The sequence below is a fragment of the Tympanuchus pallidicinctus genome, unplaced genomic scaffold, assembly GCF_026119805.1.
Source record: "Tympanuchus pallidicinctus isolate F22 unplaced genomic scaffold, pur_lepc_1.0 scaffold3, whole genome shotgun sequence".
NCBI lineage: Eukaryota > Metazoa > Chordata > Aves > Galliformes > Phasianidae > Tympanuchus > Tympanuchus pallidicinctus.
In genome coordinates this window covers 87,928,055-87,946,562 of record NW_026294747.1, presented here as the reverse complement: position 1 = coordinate 87,946,562, position 18,508 = coordinate 87,928,055, and the positions used below count along the sequence as shown (strand labels likewise).

The 18,508-nt window shown below is 38.2% G+C and overlaps 1 protein-coding gene across 2 annotated transcripts in view; it reads right to left on the bottom strand.

Annotated features, from left to right (window-relative positions):
- Positions 1-1,544: 1,544 nt before the first annotated feature.
- HDAC9 (histone deacetylase 9) overlaps positions 1,545-18,508 on the bottom strand; it is a 438,145-nt gene continuing 421,181 nt past the window's right edge. For both annotated transcript variants that reach the window (XM_052696013.1, XM_052696014.1), the window contains 3 exons: positions 16,800-16,884; positions 11,716-11,869; positions 1,545-2,619 (listed from right to left, as the gene is read on the bottom strand). In XM_052696013.1, coding sequence (XP_052551973.1) covers positions 2,580-2,619; positions 11,716-11,869; positions 16,800-16,884 — 279 coding nt within the window. In that variant the 3' untranslated portion in view covers positions 1,545-2,579. The remainder of the gene's footprint in view (positions 2,620-11,715; positions 11,870-16,799; positions 16,885-18,508) is intronic.

The window sequence follows — 18,508 nt, the reverse complement described above, 5'->3', positions numbered from 1 at the left end:
ACTCACACACAAAAAGCCCCACAGGTCCTGATTCATCTCCCACTGAAATCAAAGAGGATTTTGTTATTGCCTTCAGTGAGAACAGAGTTCTGGACACAATCTGTGTGCAGTTTATTTGCACATTTGCTTATCCAAATGATCCTGACTTTAGCCAATAGCACGTCTAGTTGTCTGTCAAGTAGTATGCCTGTATAAATGCATAAGTGTGAGTTTATAATGTGGTTTAATTCAAATTACTCTGGCATTTTAAAAGCTTTTTCAGCTACAAAGGACAGCTTTATCTGATTTCCACTCCAGAATATAGACTTTAATTGGTAAAGTTTGTGAATCGCATTTCAAACTGCAATTCATATTCCATTTCATGTAAGCTGAGGGCTCAAATGGATTTTGCATTTGTGGGGTTAATTCTAGAATGATCTTACTATGCATTCAATTAAAATTTTGCAGACATCATTTCAAAATGTGAAAAGCTTTACAAATTAGCCAACTCATCAGCTTGGCCCTTAGTTTCCTTGAAGAGAAACTTCTTTGAAGACCACAAGAAAACTGCAGTAAGTGGCAAGTAAGATTGCCATCACAAGTCTGCTAAAAAAACAGGGTGAACCCTTATTGCTTTAGTCATATGAACAGTCCCTTCAGAAGCCCAAAATCAAGCAAGGTGGCTTGCAGCAGGAGTTAATTTAGCCCGCTAGGACCCTCTGTATTACTAAAATGAGCAAGATTTTGGCTTGTAAATGGTGGGTAGAATTTTATTTAACTTTCTTAGGGGCATATATCCACTTTAGAGTAAGCCTTTTGGAATAAAAGTTTACTTCGCATTATAGGAAATGACATTCCTTTTTTAGATTTCCCTTTTCAAAGCATGCCTCGGATTTCTAACTTGTAGCAGAAAGCTTTTGTATTAGTAATAAAAGTCTTTAAAATTAAAATGCTAATCGTAAACAAACCCAAATGCATGAAAGATATAGTTCAACTGCATAACAAAAGAGAATTATATAATTCTATTTGAATGAAATCTTTCATCTTTGATTTACAGGTTCGAGTCTGACTGTAAGTGAAACCATATTGTTCCATATCTTTCATATCATGGCCTTCACCAGAATCTTGTTTTAATTAAGGTTTCTTTCAGATTTCAGAATAAAAAGCATGACAGTCTTCACTTATGGCTTTAATATATCCTTTGAGTTTGAAAATGTATAAAAATGAACATCATTTGCTTTCAAAAGCCAAGCGAGCTGTCACATACTGTAAGCAAAATACTTCAAGGTATCGCCCAGGGTTCATTAGGTGAGAAAGTTGTAAACAAAATAAAAGTTGCTGTAGCACAATTTTGCATTTGAAATCATCTAACACACATGCCCTATCTCTTTCTCTAGCAGTAAGGCAACACGTGTAACAGTTTAAGCGTTCATTATCAGCTAAAGGCACGACTCTGTTACGTTTGCAAACATGGAATTAAATAGCTAATGTCACATCGCAGGGAAGTCTTGCTGCACTTTGGGGATCTAACGTAAAACCAAAACCCTTTGAAACTCCTTAAGCAGTGTCAGCTCTCTCAGTGCAGGACTACATAAAAGAATCAGTTTGTATTCACAAGACAACCTGTAAAAAAACACCCCCAACAAACTCCACAGAAACACCTGAGGCTTCAAATGAGCTGCACGCAGTTGCTTCGGATCGCTGTTCTTAGAGCCAGGATGCAGAAACATTTCAGAATAAAATGAAAACACATTTGGAAAGCCATCTATTTTTCAGACTACTTGATCTCTGCTGCACATCTGGTGAGAGCTACTGTCAACTATGGCGGGTACAGCAGTCTTTTAAAGACAGAAGATCACTCATTTTAGGGAATCGTGAATGTGTTTTTATGATAGAAAAGGTTACAGGAAATGGGGAGAGATGGCCAGGGGAAGGGAAAATAAAAATAAAAGGGAAAAAAAAACCACCAAGCACAGTACTTTGGGGGGATTTATAGTACAATAAGAAGTGCTTTCCCTGTAACTAAAATCCCTCATTTCAGTTTACACACCTTTCTCTTGTTCTGCTAAGAACTCATTACAGGGGTTTAAAAAACGGCACATAAAATAAAGGGTTTTTTTTTTCTTTTCATTTTTTCATTACAGGAGCAAAGAAAACAATTTCTATTAACAGTTTAACACAGTATGAAAAAAATCACCCAGTAAAAAGTGTCAGAAAGTGATTCATGGAGTTTACCAAGTATTTTGCTGGCTGTTGCAACTCATATCTATAATCTATCGTGTAGAATTTTGTAATACTCTATTTCACAATCGATGGTGGTGAGCGGGTCGAACAGCATATAAAAAGCATGCTCTAGGCTCTTTCTCCCAAGCCTGTTTTACTGTAACTCTACAATTGTAGCGGTTACATTTAAGGAATCTTTAGGGCCCTTTCAAGTCCATCCAAAGAACAAGTGAAGCTGCTATTCAGAACTTTGTGCCCAGTGTTTATGTTCCATCTGATCCATGCCACCCAAGCAGCAGACAAGACATGTCTGAGGGTGCTTTGGGGGGATACACAATGATGTCACCCACAGGAAATATCAAGGAGGACTTGGCACTTCACAAGGCTGGCTCTTCTTCCATGGGCTCGCCAGCAGCTCTGTAAAAATAAACAGGCAATCAGAATACAGCATAAGAGTACACAATGACATTGTAGATTTTCATGCATAATCAAAGCTGATTTTTCAGCTCTCTCTCGTGTTTATTTGTGTTATTCAGTTATCCATAAATAGAGTTTCTTTCCTAGGAAGTATAAACAAATGTCAAGTGGAAAAACATTTTAGATCCAAGCAATCACTGAAAACGTTCCTGTTTATATTAAAATATGTCAGAATATTTTATAACTTTTTCTCCAGAAATGTACATGCTTTGTGTCAACAGAATCAAATCATTTCACGAAAAAAATAGCCGTGATACTTCTGTTTTACAAGCACTTGTGACTGGAAATACATGCATTTAGTTTTCCCAAGTGAGCCCATACCATTACAAAACCCCAGTTTACCAGTAGCCAAGCAATCAGCAATATTTCTTGCAAGGTTTTTCCTCAATCCTTTGAGTTTTAATTCTGCGTTTTCATAAATGCATTGGCTGCTGCCTGCCTGCCTGCAACTTATAAGACCAAATTCTGAACTTGTCTAGCAGTCTTAGAGAGAGTATCCATTAATAATATCTCATCAGATTCTAAGTGCAACTTTTGTTTGAAACTTCCTGGGAAATATCTAACTTAAGCAAGATAAAGTCTTTAAAACATCTAGTAAGTAACAAATGGAGATAAATGCTGAGCTGGTGCACTGTGTCATAGCTTCTCATATCTAACTGTTTCTGAGCATTATGCTGCTAATTGTAAAATTTGGAACTTCTGAGACCACGGTGAGAACTCACTGTTGAAGGATGTAAGAATTTAGAAACAGACCATTTTTCATCAGTCTGGCTGAACACAGCCTAAAAAGTGAGTTTAAGACCTCCAAGAATGGCTTGAAATGAGGGGCAAAAAGTAAATACAAATTAATAAATAGAACAGACATTTACCAGTTAAATCTGATAAGCTCACATAAAGATTGGCTTTAGTAAAAATCCCTCAGAAAATACAAGATCATGAGATCTCATGGAAAAAAAAAAGTAATTAATGGGGGCTTGCATGGGCTTTGGTAGTTTATTTAGCAAGGAAGCCAGAGAATTTTGAATTAATCTGGAATTTATTAAAGTTTTTCTCAACAAAAAAAACCAGCAATGTCTCTTTAAAAGATCTTATGCAGGTTATTCCTTTATGATTTGAAATTATTATAGCTAGTATGTTAAAAAATAAGTCAGATGAATAATATATGAAAAAGTAGACATTTTTCAGACTAATTGTTTTCCAAAGGGTTTGTGAACCCAAAAGATTATCCATCTATAAATCTCGAATCTGCTATTCCTTGCCATACAGTGGAGGATTTTTAATGTGAGTAATAAAAAAATGACCAAGACCATCACTATATTTTTATCCTTTCTTGCATTCTCCTGACTTGTGGTTTGGATGGCACAGAGGAAATAGAGGTGGGATGGAGCCCAGCCTTCTAGTGAAGTATGGCATAGGAACATGCGCTGTGGGGAGACTCCACACTGCTGCTGTTTGTTGCCCTCATGCTAAACACATGGTCCCACTTTTTCCAGCAGAAGACCTGCTTCCCCTGTAGAATAATGCAAAAGTGCAGCAAGCCCTGTTAAACACCCAGGACCTGACAAGAGTTGCTGAGAAAAGAACAATTTGAAAGCAGGTGGCAGTTAATATTTTAGATTCTGCTGTGCATGCATGAATGAATGAATGTATGAATGAATGAACAAATGAATGAGAAGAAAGCTTTCAGTAGATTTTAACTGGTGACTGGCAGAACTGGAAAGAGTGGAGCTCTGGAAAGTTTCTGCAATTGGAAGTGGGAGCTTTTGTTATTTATAAGGAGCTAGGGAAGGAGTATGTGCAAGTCTACTTACATGTATTTGGCTTCTGATTCTGACATTCTCATGAATATCTCACAACCTTGAGACAATTGTGTTTAAACATTTAGCCCTGGGTAATTTTTCATTGATGAGGGCACTTCTGAAAACCAGGACTGACCTCATGCACTGTGCTCTAATAAACTCCTGTGTACTCCAAGAATATCCCAGTGTTCCTCAACAGCCAGAGCCTAAGCCCCAGTAGAAATATTTACATTCAAGTGCAAGACTTAAGGCCCTTTTTGGAAGTGGAGAAGAGGTTCAGGTGTCCTGGCAAATCCAGCTGCTATCTCCCAGAGTGAGTATTCTCAGCCTTCTTGAGTCTGCTTTGATAATTTGTGTGTGTGCTTTTACTTCAGTTTATTAGCACAAGAGAAGTCACTGGATCTATCCAATGACTTGTCAGTAGAAACGTGCATGTTTACAGGACAACAGCTTAGGCTAGAGTTTTGTGAGAGATCAAGTAAAGTTTTCAGGCTCTTAGTACAGAAAGAAAAACATTGAAATCACATATGTTTGAGAGATGAATCAGTGTGTACCCCTTCAGCTTAAATACAAAGTTCTCCCCATGAAATTGAGGGAGCAGAGTCTGACAGGCCAAATTTATGTTCCTCAATTATGTCACTCTTAGTTGCACTAGTTCACTTAGTCTTCCTGTAGCTAGCAAGAAGTTGGCATAAAAAAATAAAACAGGAAAACAAAACAAAACAACCTAATCCATATTGTATGCTCTAATTCCTCAGAAATGTAACAGTGAGGTTGGATCTGATCCAGGCTGATCTGCACAGTTGGCAGATCCAAAATGGCACAGATTAGGACTATAATGAATGAAGAACCACGACTGTGATCTTTTGTAAACCTACACTGAAACTGCAGGTTTCTAGGAGCAGAGCTCTCTTGCATTCATTCTAATTATTTGAATATACCATGAAGAGTGCTTGCCTACAAGATATCTATCTGCAGCTCACACTCTGGCAGAAGGAAATAGTCTCTGTGCAGTTATTGCTAAATGAAATGATCATATTAAAACAAATGAAGTCAATGAGACAGAGTTCTTCCATGTGGATAAAATCTGGCAAGACTTGAGACACTTTGAGTGCTATTGCTCTGTGGTAGTTCTGAGTAAATGGCAACCATATTATTTAATGAGAATTCTATTTAAAATAGATCAGATCTACACTTTAAAGAAAGCCAGTATAAGAATCTAGATGTATTCTGGAAATCATAAAAAAATTCTCTTACCTTAATTTATAAATTAGAATTTCAGAGATTCCTCAAAGATTCCTACACCACCACATGCAAACAACCAAAAAAAAAAAACAAAAAAAAAAATCAAGATAAGTCTCCAAGTCCCCAGAATTGCTGAAATTGCTGAACAAAAGATAGATTTTCTTATGGGGTATGGTTGTTTTATGCCATAATCTGTTTCTAATTTAACTCAGCTGTCTCAGGGAAGAGCATCGTAATTGAAAAGTGATCCTCTGGTAGCAAAGAATGGGGGAAAGGAGGTATGTTTCTATACCTTGAAGATGATTTGGCGAGTGCTTGAAGACATCGTATTAAAGATCCCAAGCAAGTGTATATCCTAGTAAAAAATGGTCTCTATGGATCAAAGGAAAAGAGCCATGATGAAAAAGACCTTGCAATTTAAGAGCCAACCAAGGTAAAAACATGTGAACTCCCAAAAGAGGATGTCGTGTCCAAATAAGGCAAATAAAATAGAAACTCTGGCAAGTTCAATGTAAACCCACAAAATGGGCAAAGGAGAATCTGAAGACTAACATGTTAAAGGCATAAAAACTAATAATGAAAAGATCTTTCAAATACATCAGAAGAAATGATCAAAGCATAAGAGGAACATCAAGAAAGGTAGACCACAAGAGCAAAATGAACAATTTATATCTCTGTTAACTAGAGAAGTGTCAGGTAGATTTTATTATTTGCAGATGAACTGTCTTAAACTGAATCAGCACAAGAACAAGCTGATATATTAAACACTGCCAAATTGCTAAGAGCAGATTAAATTTGTCCACTGAGTTCTTAGGGAATGCAATCATGATGTTTCTAAATAAATAACTGTAGAGTACATTCTACTGGTTAAATCAGCATCCATGCCAGAGGTAAGAAATGCTGTCCTCCTTAGGGAGACTATAGGAGATACAATATGTCTGCAGTGGGAGGGGAGAGATTGATAGCAACTATAATAAATCATAGAATTAGTAGGCATTTAGATAATAGTAATTTGACTAAGAGTTAAGCCTTAACTGTTGCAGGGAAGTCAAACCTTACAAATTTATTACAAATTTCTGAAGGAACTGAAGGAAGAGGGATCAAGTGATACCCATGTACAAAGAAAGTCTTCCAATGATTTTATGCAAATGCTCTGAGGAACTTAGTTTATGAGAGAAGTCCCTGCCATAGATTAAAAAGCCATCTGAAGGAAGAAATGGGTAATAACACTGGTGAATTTTCACCATAGAGAGTTGTTCCACAGCATTTCAAGACTTGGCCACGTACCAGTACATTTAAGTGATAACATTTGTTGATGATGCAAAATTACTGATACTAGATAGTTCTAAAGCCCATAGTGCCAATTCTGAATGGAAAAGAAGGTAAACAGATGCAAAATAATACACAAAGCAGAGCGAGGACAGCTTTAATTGTTTATATACTGTGATGGCAATTACTGAGAGCTTAGAATTAATGAGAGTAGAAGAGAGAAACAAAAGCAGCAAAAAATGCCCATCATTAATCTACTGTATATATCCATAGTGTGCTCAACATCTGGTGTCCTGAATTCTATTCTTAGTCCTTGTTCTTAAAAAGTACTACAAGTATTATGAAAAGGGGCAAGAAGAATAATCTGAAGTAAGATTTCTTTTTAATTCCAGGAAAAATAAAAGGTCTTGAGACAGTTAAAATATTTAAAACCAGAAATGTAGCAGAGAACGTGAGTAGGAAAAAAAATGCTTTCATTTCTAAATGCTCTAAACTGCGCCTGATGAAGCTGTGGGATTCACTGCATGAACATCAAAACTGTAAATTAGTTCAAAAATAGCTTTGAAAAATTTGTACTTGGGTAAGTATCCTGGAGGCTTTCACACAGATGAGTCACATACAGCCGTTGAGATTACAGATGATCAGGGAAAGTCTTGCTCTCAACTCATCTGTTCCCTGTCCTTTCCTTCAGGCACTAGCCACCAGGTGGGTAAAATAAGGCTGCAGCTTCTCTGACTCCTGAGCCTGGCTTTGAGTTCAGATGCAATGGGGTATGGTCAGTAGGTGCAAGTTCTTCAGAAGTTTTTCTGGATGCTCATACAGTGAAATTCTGAGCAAAGCTCTATGAGCCAATGCACAGGCAGAGAATGTGACCCTAGTTGGTGGCTAGATGTACCTTCCAATCTAAGCAGTTCCACTGCTATAAAATACATTGCAATATGACTGAAAATGCAACTGATAGCTCAGAAACGCTAAGGGAAATGCCCAAAACTGATGCTTCATTTTCATTTCCATTTGAGTAAAATCTATGCTCAGCTGAATGAGGGCCAGAAAGTTAAATCCTGATAAATGTCATTCTCAAGATTTACTCTTTGCTGCAAAAGTTGTAAGTGCTGGAGACTTCTCCCCACACCCATTTATTTTTCCTTTTTAAGACAAGATGTACAGAAGCTCCAGTATATTGTGGACAGCACTGTGCTGAGTATTTTCGTAGCAAGACTTCTGAAACAGATGTCTGGCCAAAGCAAAATTCTAATCAGCTAAATCTGTATCTCGCTTAGGGAATAAGCAGTTATCTATACACAAAAGTTATGGCAGTTGGAAAAGCTTTATAGGGCATGCTGGTTCCTTTAATTGCATCTGCATTTAAATCTGTGTTAGCATCATGCATGTTTTCTTTCCTATCCACAAAGTCTTTTTTTCTATATCTGTTCTCTCATGAAGGCTATAATCAAGTTTCAATTGAATCTGAAAGTGCAGAGTTGTGTTTGGTTAAATAAAACACCAAAAGCATAGCAGATTTCACCATTTTCTTCATTTAGTCTCAGAGAAAATCGAATAAAAAAAAAATAATCTGCACTGTCATTTGAAGAAAAGAAGGAAGGAGAGAAGAAAGAAAGAGAAATACTTAATGCAGGCCTTAGCCAGGAGCATTTTATCCTTTATTCATCAGTGGTAAGTGAGTCAGATACGAGTTGGCCAGGAAAAGAGCTGCTTTACCCAAAATCTGAGTTTAAAACGAGTCATCTCACTCCAAACACCAACATATCCTCCAACATAACTGGCAAGAGTTTCCCACAAAGAGACTTTTGCTGCCACTCTCTTCATCTGCAGGCCTGGCCATCCAGAGCTAAGTCAACAGGATGTCTATCATCAACTATGTGAAACAAGACCGGAATTATCAGCTTGGCAGAACATAGTGGCAATTAAGAGAAAGTAAACAGACTCCTGGCAGAATGAAGGAACCCTTCAGGCTTCCCTGTCAGCCATGACACTTTCTGTTCTGATCCTGCTCTGCCAGCCACTAACAATTTTCCCCCAGAAATACTCAGTGGAAAGGTCTTCAGATTGTGGCTGCAATCCACAATGGGGAAGAGTGATGCAGAGAATATAAGAGCCCAGAGGGTTCTTCAAGTTCCTCAGCTCTGTCATTTCTCATAGAGGGAGGTTGGAGAAGGAGCAAAGTATACTTGGTCTTTAATTATAATAAATGGAACAAATGTGATAAAATTGTAATTCATCACTGTGTTACTCCAGCTTGTGTTCTTATACGCCTATGAATAGAATTATATGTTTTTGTTAAGTGAATTGAGTTATACTGGCATAAAACCAATGTGTGCAATATCAAATCAATCCCTGCATTCATAATCCCACGCAGAACTTTCATTCATGCTCGAAGTGCAGCTAGGTCTTCTCTGCAGCCCAGAAAACTGTGTCTGCATCTCTGAAATCAAATCTTCAAGGTTACCCTTTTTCATTCCATATTCATCTTTACATTCAGTAGGGAGAAAGCCAAGAAAACAACATCCTGAAGCCTCAGAAAAAGTAGCTGTCAATTTTGTCCCAGTGAGATGATGCTTATGGTGTCCTGTTGCTCCCTGATGGCAAGCTGGCTTTTGGTGACTTCTTTGTAGGTTACAAATGTGGAAACATAATCAGGGATGTATGCTTGTAAGGATTTATTTGCGCTGCTGAAAAACTTCAACAGCACCAAGGATATTTCAAACAAAGCCATTTTTCCACAGAACAATTCATCACAAAGGCTTCACCCCTATAAGAGCCCAGGACTGATGAAGTGTAATGAATCTGGCAGCCACATGAATTCCACTTGTGTACATTTCAGCACATCCGTTTTTTTTTCCCACTTTCTCAGCTCTGCTCTGAGACACTGTTTTCAGAATGAGAGGAAACTGCCACAGGTTATCAGTAGTTAGGCAATAAATACAATAATTAAGTCAAAGGGTTATTTTGCTCAAGTCTTGTAAGATCAGTGATTGCTCTTGACAGCCGTAGATTTAAGTGAGCGGAGGATCATAACAAATACAGTTCTTGATTATTCTGAGCAATACAAAAATACACAACATTAACCACGCCCTTTTTCATACAACTTAAGAATTTGCTGTGTTTGGCTGAATTAGTTCCAACCCTTTAATTAAAATTGCTTATATTTCAGAGCTCTGCATACACAAACAGGATCCCCAGCTTTCTTTTCTTGGCTAACAGAAACATCTCGTGACAGTCACAAATCTACATGACAAACCTTATTATTCCTTAGCTGATCACTGATTAATGCTCTCACAGATATAAAATTTGTCTCCTGTTCATCACTGGATTCTTCCTGAGTTTTTATGGATTCATTTGTAATAATCCACACCCAACAGTAGATGTAGCATCCTTAAAACACAGTTGCAATAAGAAAGGTGACTAAGTAAACACCACAAACTTTACTGACTAGCTATGTCCCCAGTGTGTTCCTTTGAGCCACATCTGCAAATCTCTTGACAGATGAATGCTGTCACAGTAGTGGAAGATGTCCACTTCCAAATGCTCCAATAGGTTTGAGCTGATTCCGTGTTACTCCCCACGGGTTCTCCCAGTTGCCCATCAGACAAGTTTGGAATAAAATTCCCATGCAGACAGCAAGAACCAAACTAAACAAATAGCTGCCATGGCACAGAAGTCACAAGCCCTTTTGGCTCCAGTCCAACCACAGCTCTAGTCTGCTTCCATCTCCCTCCTTCCTCTCCTGCTATGCAGTTCCATTCTATAACGTGCAGGGAGCTGGTGAGTCTCCTTATAAGGCTTTTTTTTTCTGCTTCTCTTTCTTTTTTCCTCCGATGGAAACTGAACTGCTCCCTGCATTCTGGGTCTTCATCTGGTGGAGAAGGCCAGAAAAGTTTGTCCTCCAAAAGAGTAAATAGGAAACACCAAGAACTTCTGCAGAGGCTCTTCAAAACTCTGATGTCCCTTTGAACAAATACTGCTTTGTAACATAGTGCTCAGAGGCTTTTTTTCTTTTTTTTTTTCATCTTTAACTGGCAGAAAACTAGTAACAGTTACTGTGTCATTTTCTCAGGCTGCGAAAATGAAAGCAATGTTCATTAACCTAAAAAAGCAGCTGGCAAGCTGGAAAAAGACAGCATTCTCTTTTTAGCCGGTACCTTCAGAACAGCAGGCAGAAAATGTTGGCCCTTGTCCTGGCCAGGATTGTTTTAAGTTTTATGCTGGCACTGTTCCATTGCTTCCAGGGAAGTAACTTTTAATGCCTATCTAATATCATTTAATAATGATTTAAGTCCGTCCTTATTACATTTATCTGAGCATAAGTTAGATGCCTTCCTAGAAAGTTAAAGCTAACCCAGTTTTGAATTTCTTCCAATGTGAAGAATACTGTTGATTATACTTGATCATGTCCATTTTATTCACACAGACAGTATAAATAGTGCACTTTTTATATAGTAAAGAGCTTTTAACATGGGAATGAAACAAAGTTGTTGTACTCTCAGGAACCGTAGTAAAGAGATACGCACACCAAAACATTTGTTAGCATAGAATACCTTTGTGTTTCCATCAGCCAAGTAGGAAGATCTTAAATTGAAGGAGGAAAAATTCCAGGTAGCTCAGTTAGCAGACAATCTGGAAACAACTCAGTCTAGCTGTCTTCTGCATCCCATGTGACTGGAATGCAAAATCCTCGCTCTCTGCAATAATTGCATTGGCTTACCTGCTGCTTTCCTGAGGAAAGCACTGCTCAACATCCACTGAAAGGGAGGCCATAGCAGACACCGTTTCTGTCTCCTCCCTCTCTCGTTTCTGAGACTCAGCCAGAGCACAATCCACTGGCACAGAGTATGGCTCCACTGACTTCCAGTACTTGCCTAAGGAAAACACACATCATAATTTATGGGAATCTCAGCTAGCACGGTGGTACAAGCATAGTAATCACTTAGTTCAATGCCGAGTGATTATAATTTAAAATCACTGCAGTGTTAGCAGTGCAATTGAAGTATGTTTCTGAACCTGTGAATGCCAAGTTGGAAAGTGCTTTCATTCCAAGGGCTGTGTCACACCCTTCCCCAGAAGGTAATAAATTGGAGGAGTAACATGCAGCCTAATGAACTCATGCTGTCAGACAAGCTATTGGCTTTATCTACCCAAGGTAAAGGGAGTTCAGGGCCGGGTTAATACCTAAATATTGCTTTGATATTGAAGATTGTTGATGCATACACAACAAATAGGACAAGAAAAATGAGCATGGTTGTATAAAGTGCTCACACAGCACAGTCTCAAAAAGGAAAATGTTAGAAATGCCAGCTTGGACTGAAGTGATTCTGCCAGAACAATCAGGTTTGTTAGTCCTGGATGTTCTTTCTCCTCCAACCCCAGGGCGTATACTAGAACAATAATTTACTTAAAACTTTCATATACGAACTGGCTGCTGCTGGAAAGCTGCCAGATATCATAAGGAATGGTTTCTACTTTGCTGTGTAAAAAGGCAGCAGTGGATTAAAACCATGAGTAAACCCTGCTCTCAGACTACAACAGAAAATACAGTAAGGAGCTTCTCAACTGGCATCAACAATGGTGGCAGGTGACATCACTGTCACAAAACTGGTCTGCTGCTGCACAGCTGTTAAGAAACAAAGGGCGATCAGTGGTAACCAGGTGGACAAGAAAGAATTTACATATGCATTTCTTACAGCTCAGTAATCCACCCTGCACTCACTAATTTCCAGGTGGATGACACCTGGAAATGAGGAGCTTTGGGGAGGCTGGAAGCTCCGCATCAGTGCTTACTCAGTGTTTAGCAGAAGGCTTCCAGCAGCTGCTGCAGAGGTTGGGGCAGGGTACTTATCTAGGAATTAGAGGGAGGATTTCAGCAGCTGTGAAAGAGAGGGGATCAAGAAGAGGACTTTTCCAAGGGTTAAAAGGAGAGATTTGGCATCTGGGCAGTGGGTTGAGGCAAGGTGCTGATCCGGAGGGTGGCCAGAGGCTCTGACACCTGGAGGCTGGGCTGGTGGTCATGGCTGGCTGGCTGGCCATGCTGCACACAGGCCAACTCACAACTCCCTCATGGATAGCACAGCTCTCCACACTACTTCAGGCTTCTCAAAAGATGAACTTTTTACTCCAGTGTGAAAGCAGCTGTCAATAAAACCTGAAAATGTCTTTATTCAAAAATATCACTGCAAGATGAAAGCCCAAGCCAATCTGCAAGAACAACCAGCGAGCGTGGCCAGAGTGTTTCTTTGAACTCTAATAGTGTGCACATTTGAGTAGTTAGCAGAATCTTTAAATAACGGGGACCTTCTGGGGATAAAATGTAAAGTGTATTAAGTATCCTACAAAGTTGAGATTAAGTGTTAGAAGGTTGGCTTTGCTCCAGAAGCATGAAAGACACAGCTAAAAAGTTATGTACATAATGGTAGGCTCAATGATTGGAGCCTGGCAAATTTTATAAAAACAAGACAAAAATATTCTCTATTATTACTGTGCTCAGAGACCAAATTCTCTGTTCATTAAAAAATATACTAAAAGCAAACAAAAAAAGTTATATGGGCATTCCACAGCATTCTCACAGATCATATGCGCAAAAGTCAGTCTTTGCAATATACACCCAATTCAAACCCTATAATTTACGAGCTAAATGTTCACAGAGTGGGTGGGGTTTTCGTTACAGAAACAGATGTGCAAGAAAATCAAATCTGTTGGCATGGGAATAATACCTCCTCTTGCCTATAAAAGAAATGAACCCGTGTTCACTGCTGGAGTTTTCAAGGGCTCTTATTCATAAAATAAAATATTAGTAACTAGCTACCACTGCGTTGCTCTCCTGCAGCAACAATAAAACAGCATCAGTGAGGACTGCTCCATTGCATTCGTTCATTCACACACAGGTTCATACACCAGCCGCCCCCTGAATCCGGCCTTTCTTGTAACACCAAAACTCAGGGCCAATTCAGGCATATTATCGGGCTCTTTGTGCCCATTTAACTGCCCTCCATTCCCAAGCGATCAGTGATATTTCTTGTTTCCCTATATTGAGCAATGTAATATAGAGGGGGTTTCAGCATTAGAGGGGCAGCAGAGCCCCTGGTAACCAGGTGTCAGCATCTATGCTGCTGTGGAGGGTCTTGGAGAAGGGGAGTACACAGAAGCCCATTGTGGTTCATAGGAAGAAATTTTAAAGGAATCCCATTTAGGAATAACATCCAGGTAGTAGCAGGTACCTCGTGTGGAATTTTCTGGTGCTGATGAAAAAGCAACGGTAGATTTTTCTTTAAAATTACAAAGCTTACAAGCAGTTGTAGTAAGCAGAAAAATCTTTGCATGCTTCTTTTATTAAACCACAACTCATATATATTCTGCACTAAGCATATATGGGGCTTGAGTATGTTCAATCCAAAAGAACTGCAGGCAAAGTCTTGCAAAACAGGCAAGCATAGCATGCATTTGCAAAGGAGCTTTCTTAAAAACTCTAGATATGCTGTAGATCGACAACTGGGTGAACTTAAAGCATCTGACCCAAACCTTAAAAATGCCATTTCTGCTGTGCTATATTGAAATGTGAATTTCTGCTGGTTCTGTTACACTCACTGAATATATTGCAGAGAACAGGGAAAAGAATGGAGCATGTCCCTGGTTTCATTCATACAAAACTTGAAGATCGCTGTTTGCAAGAAGGAACAATGAAACCAACTCAGTCTTCTAGGTATGCTGTGGCTTTCAACATGCATATATGCTTAAGTCTCTCTCAAAGATTTGTAGGGGCACTGATTATTACCAGGAAATAATAAAAATGAATGATTCTGTCACTGCTAAAATCATTTGTAATTGCCTTTCATCAATAGGGTTGGACATGCGGTACTACGGTTTGCTTGAAAAATCCAGTTTGGAGATAATATTAAAGCTAGTGAACAGAACTGTTTAGAAATACTATATTACATGGGTGTGGGAATTACCACTTCCAACTATGTTACATTTCCAAAAGGGCTTTAGATCACTGTCACGCACACACACACACATACAAAAAAAAAAAAAAAAAAAAAAAAAGTTTATATAAATTCTGTTCCACTTACAAAAGAATATATTTTGAGGTGCTCCTCCACAATTTTTCAGTGTAATTTTTTTAATTACATATCCTGCATGAATCTTCACTAACCTCCCTCAATATTCTTTTCCTTCCTTCAAGCACATTTGTTTCTAATACTTGGTCTCTCTCAAAAAATGATGGATACATAACTTTTCAGGCAATAGGTGGAAAAAAAAAATCCCACATCAACAGCACTGTGTACAACTCCAAATCCTGAGCAGTCTGGCAGTTCATTGGACTGCCATGACTGAACTGGGTCTGCTCAAACCAAAGTTTGCTCTGAATAATCAGAATTAAGTCACTCTGCAGAGCTTTGGCTTGTGTTTTGAGATACACACCATATCTTTGTTTCTCAGCCACTTTCTTCTTCCTAAAATACCATCATTTGTGTATAAGTATTGTTAGTAAGACACTTAGACACCATGTTTCTCTAGATCTAGTATTATTTTTTCCCCATCCATTCTATTTTTGTTGTTTGTTTCAGATTCATTTTTCATTAAATATATGTTCTCATTCCTAACAGAAATAGATGCTCTTTCCAGCTGTTCATAAGCTTTCTAGGTCTCTGTGTGTGGCTTTCTGTTCCTATTATCATTTGCAAATCAATATGATCTTGTGTAGGATGTGAATTTTCTTAACTTACAGGGAATTTTAAGAAAAACACAAATTCATGAGCTACTCTAAGAGATACCATTTAGCAAAAATGTCATACTGGAATTTATCAAATACAGATGATTTAATTGGAGCCTGTATATATTGTGAGTGACTGCTGGATATGAAGGATTATAAATTATAAAGGATTATGAATTATAAACCCACAGTGAATTTCACAGTCTCTTTACAACTAAATTTACATTTAGAAGTACTACATTATCAATGAATAATGCATGGTGTCCCCATCAAGAGCTGCATTTATTTTATAGAGATGACTCCCACTTACTTGTGATTAACCTAACATGAATCAAAACGTTTGTTATCCATTTGTTATTGTTAAGGAGCCAGCAAACAGGAGAAGTCAGGAAGCTTCTGCAGCCTTGGTAAAATGGCAGAAAGCAGATTAGAGAAATTAAGGGAGTTCTGTTCAGAAGGATTAAGGTAACTGATGGCAAAGTGAAAAATTTTCCCTGAGGTCAGAGCAGTGCCCCAAAGCATCTGGTTAGTAAAGAGCAAGGCACAGAACTGAAGCAATCAAGTACTGTTTGAATCAGAAATAGAACAAAATCGCAATATATTTGCCAGCACTGTTCCAGAGATCATTGTCCATTTTGAGCTTCTAAATTTTATTTCAAATTCCGCCACGTACTGAAGTGAGTAACTTGAAAAGGGCTGCACAAACAAAATCTGAAAAGTCTGTTTGCTTGAGCTGTGATTTATGCGTCTGTTCCTGTCCCTCACTGACAAACATCTATTTCATTTAACCTGCTCTGGAATGGGGAGATTTGGGAAAATGCAGAAATTGGAAAGCTCTAAATAATTTAAATGGCTTAATGCATCACGTATAAATACATAGCAGAAACAAAGACATGCCAAAGCAACAAAAACAAAGTGTGTGTGTGTATATCTATATATGTAGATACATACAAACTAGACACAGCATGTGGGTTTGTACATAAAAAACTTGTCTTCTCTTTTCTGTGAAACAATTGTTTAATGTCTGTGACATTAATTAATAACAAAAAACACCCAAACCCAACAACCCAATCTGAGAAACATACTTTGAATTTCAGTGGTCTTTTTTAAAGAAGCTATTGCATTCATATTGGGGATTTGGTGCACAATATCTTCCGGGAGAGGCTCCAGCTGCAAGAATAGAATAGAATAATATAAATTTTCAGTAAGAAGCAGGGAAGCAAAACAAACTGAAACAAACTAATCCTCAGGAAAACCTTAGCCCAGGAACTGGTTAACATTTTGCTGGTTAGAGTACTAAAAGTATAGCCATGATTTTGTTTTCTGTTTTCAGCCACGTAATTGAATTCCAAGGGGCTTTTCTATTGGCTGCAAGACTAATCTATGGAGTCTCTGAAGCAGGTGCATGTCTGTGTATTATTCACTAAAAAAAATGCTAGTTATTTGTGTAATTTTTGTAGGTTCCTCGCAAACCAAATTCCACTGCATCTGTATATGCAGCTGGGTACTCCAAACAAAACTTTGCTGAAGCCACACTGAAACCAAAGTGTGCACTCCATTATCTTTATTTTTCTAGTGTTATTAAATCTAACCATCTTATACACTTTAAGATTTATATGGGAAATCCATGAAGCAGCTACTTTTATTAGCTTTGAATTACTTTCAAATAAAGAAGTAGGTGAAAAATTATTGTGCAGACCAGCAGTACAAGTTCTCTAAGCACACTTGTTTTAGAGACAACTGAATTTTAATCCATCAATTTTAATTGTGCATTCTTCGGGTGGAGCTGCATCATAATAAATTAGCAGAAGGATGTGTTCAGTTTCTGCACAGTAATTTCTTTCCTGCAATGAATACGAGTTATCCCTCACCACTTCTCATTGAGGAAAATTAGGTACCTAAATACCTTAAAAAAACTAATCCCTGGATACTTTTGACATATATTCAACCTTTTAAAACTAATTTGCCATAACAGTGCCTCACTCATTTCAAATCCCCATTTATAATCTGGAGATAACAGTATTTTTCTGTTTCACAGTGATACTTCACTGCACGGAACATACAGTACTTTTCTTCTTTTCATAGGACTTACATTAATCCTAATTTGGATTTCAGAGTTGTGAAGAATAGACATGTGATAGTAGTTAACATCAGAAATTACTATAACCTGACAATTCATGAGGATAACAACCGAGAACTACTTGTATTTTGATTTTTTTTTTTTTTTTTTGTCCACGCATTTTCTCCTAGAAAAGGGTAAACATAATTAGGACTATGCGTCCCTCCTTGTTCTGTAACAACTACATTTTCCTTGAACTGTGCTTAGAGACCATTCTGCTTCCTCATGCAGGCTGGCTAAGTCTGGCCTTGGAGGCGTGCTTCCTGCAGAGCCAGGAAGGAGAAATCCCATCATGGTGAACAAGAGCCATATCAGAACCAACCTCTCTTATTTAAAGCTAAGTAAGTTCAACCATCATTGATAGGAGACATCTGTGCTGCAGACAGAACTCCTTTATTAAGCATGCCTGGGCCTGCTTTAAACTAGGTCAAGTGTAGCCCACCCAAGTAGCTTCCTTGTGAAGTGAGTACTTCAGTAGCCATCACATATTGTTCCTGGGGTTGCTACTGCCGCATTGCTACCCACCAACTAGATAAAATCAGCTTTGACCCAAGCACACAAAGTGGGAAGCAAATGCAGTGTAGACATCCCCTTAACAATGCTATTTTAAGGAAGTTCAACTACAGATTCCAGAAATTCTGGGAACCTACCTGTAAGATCAACCCTGAACGTCTG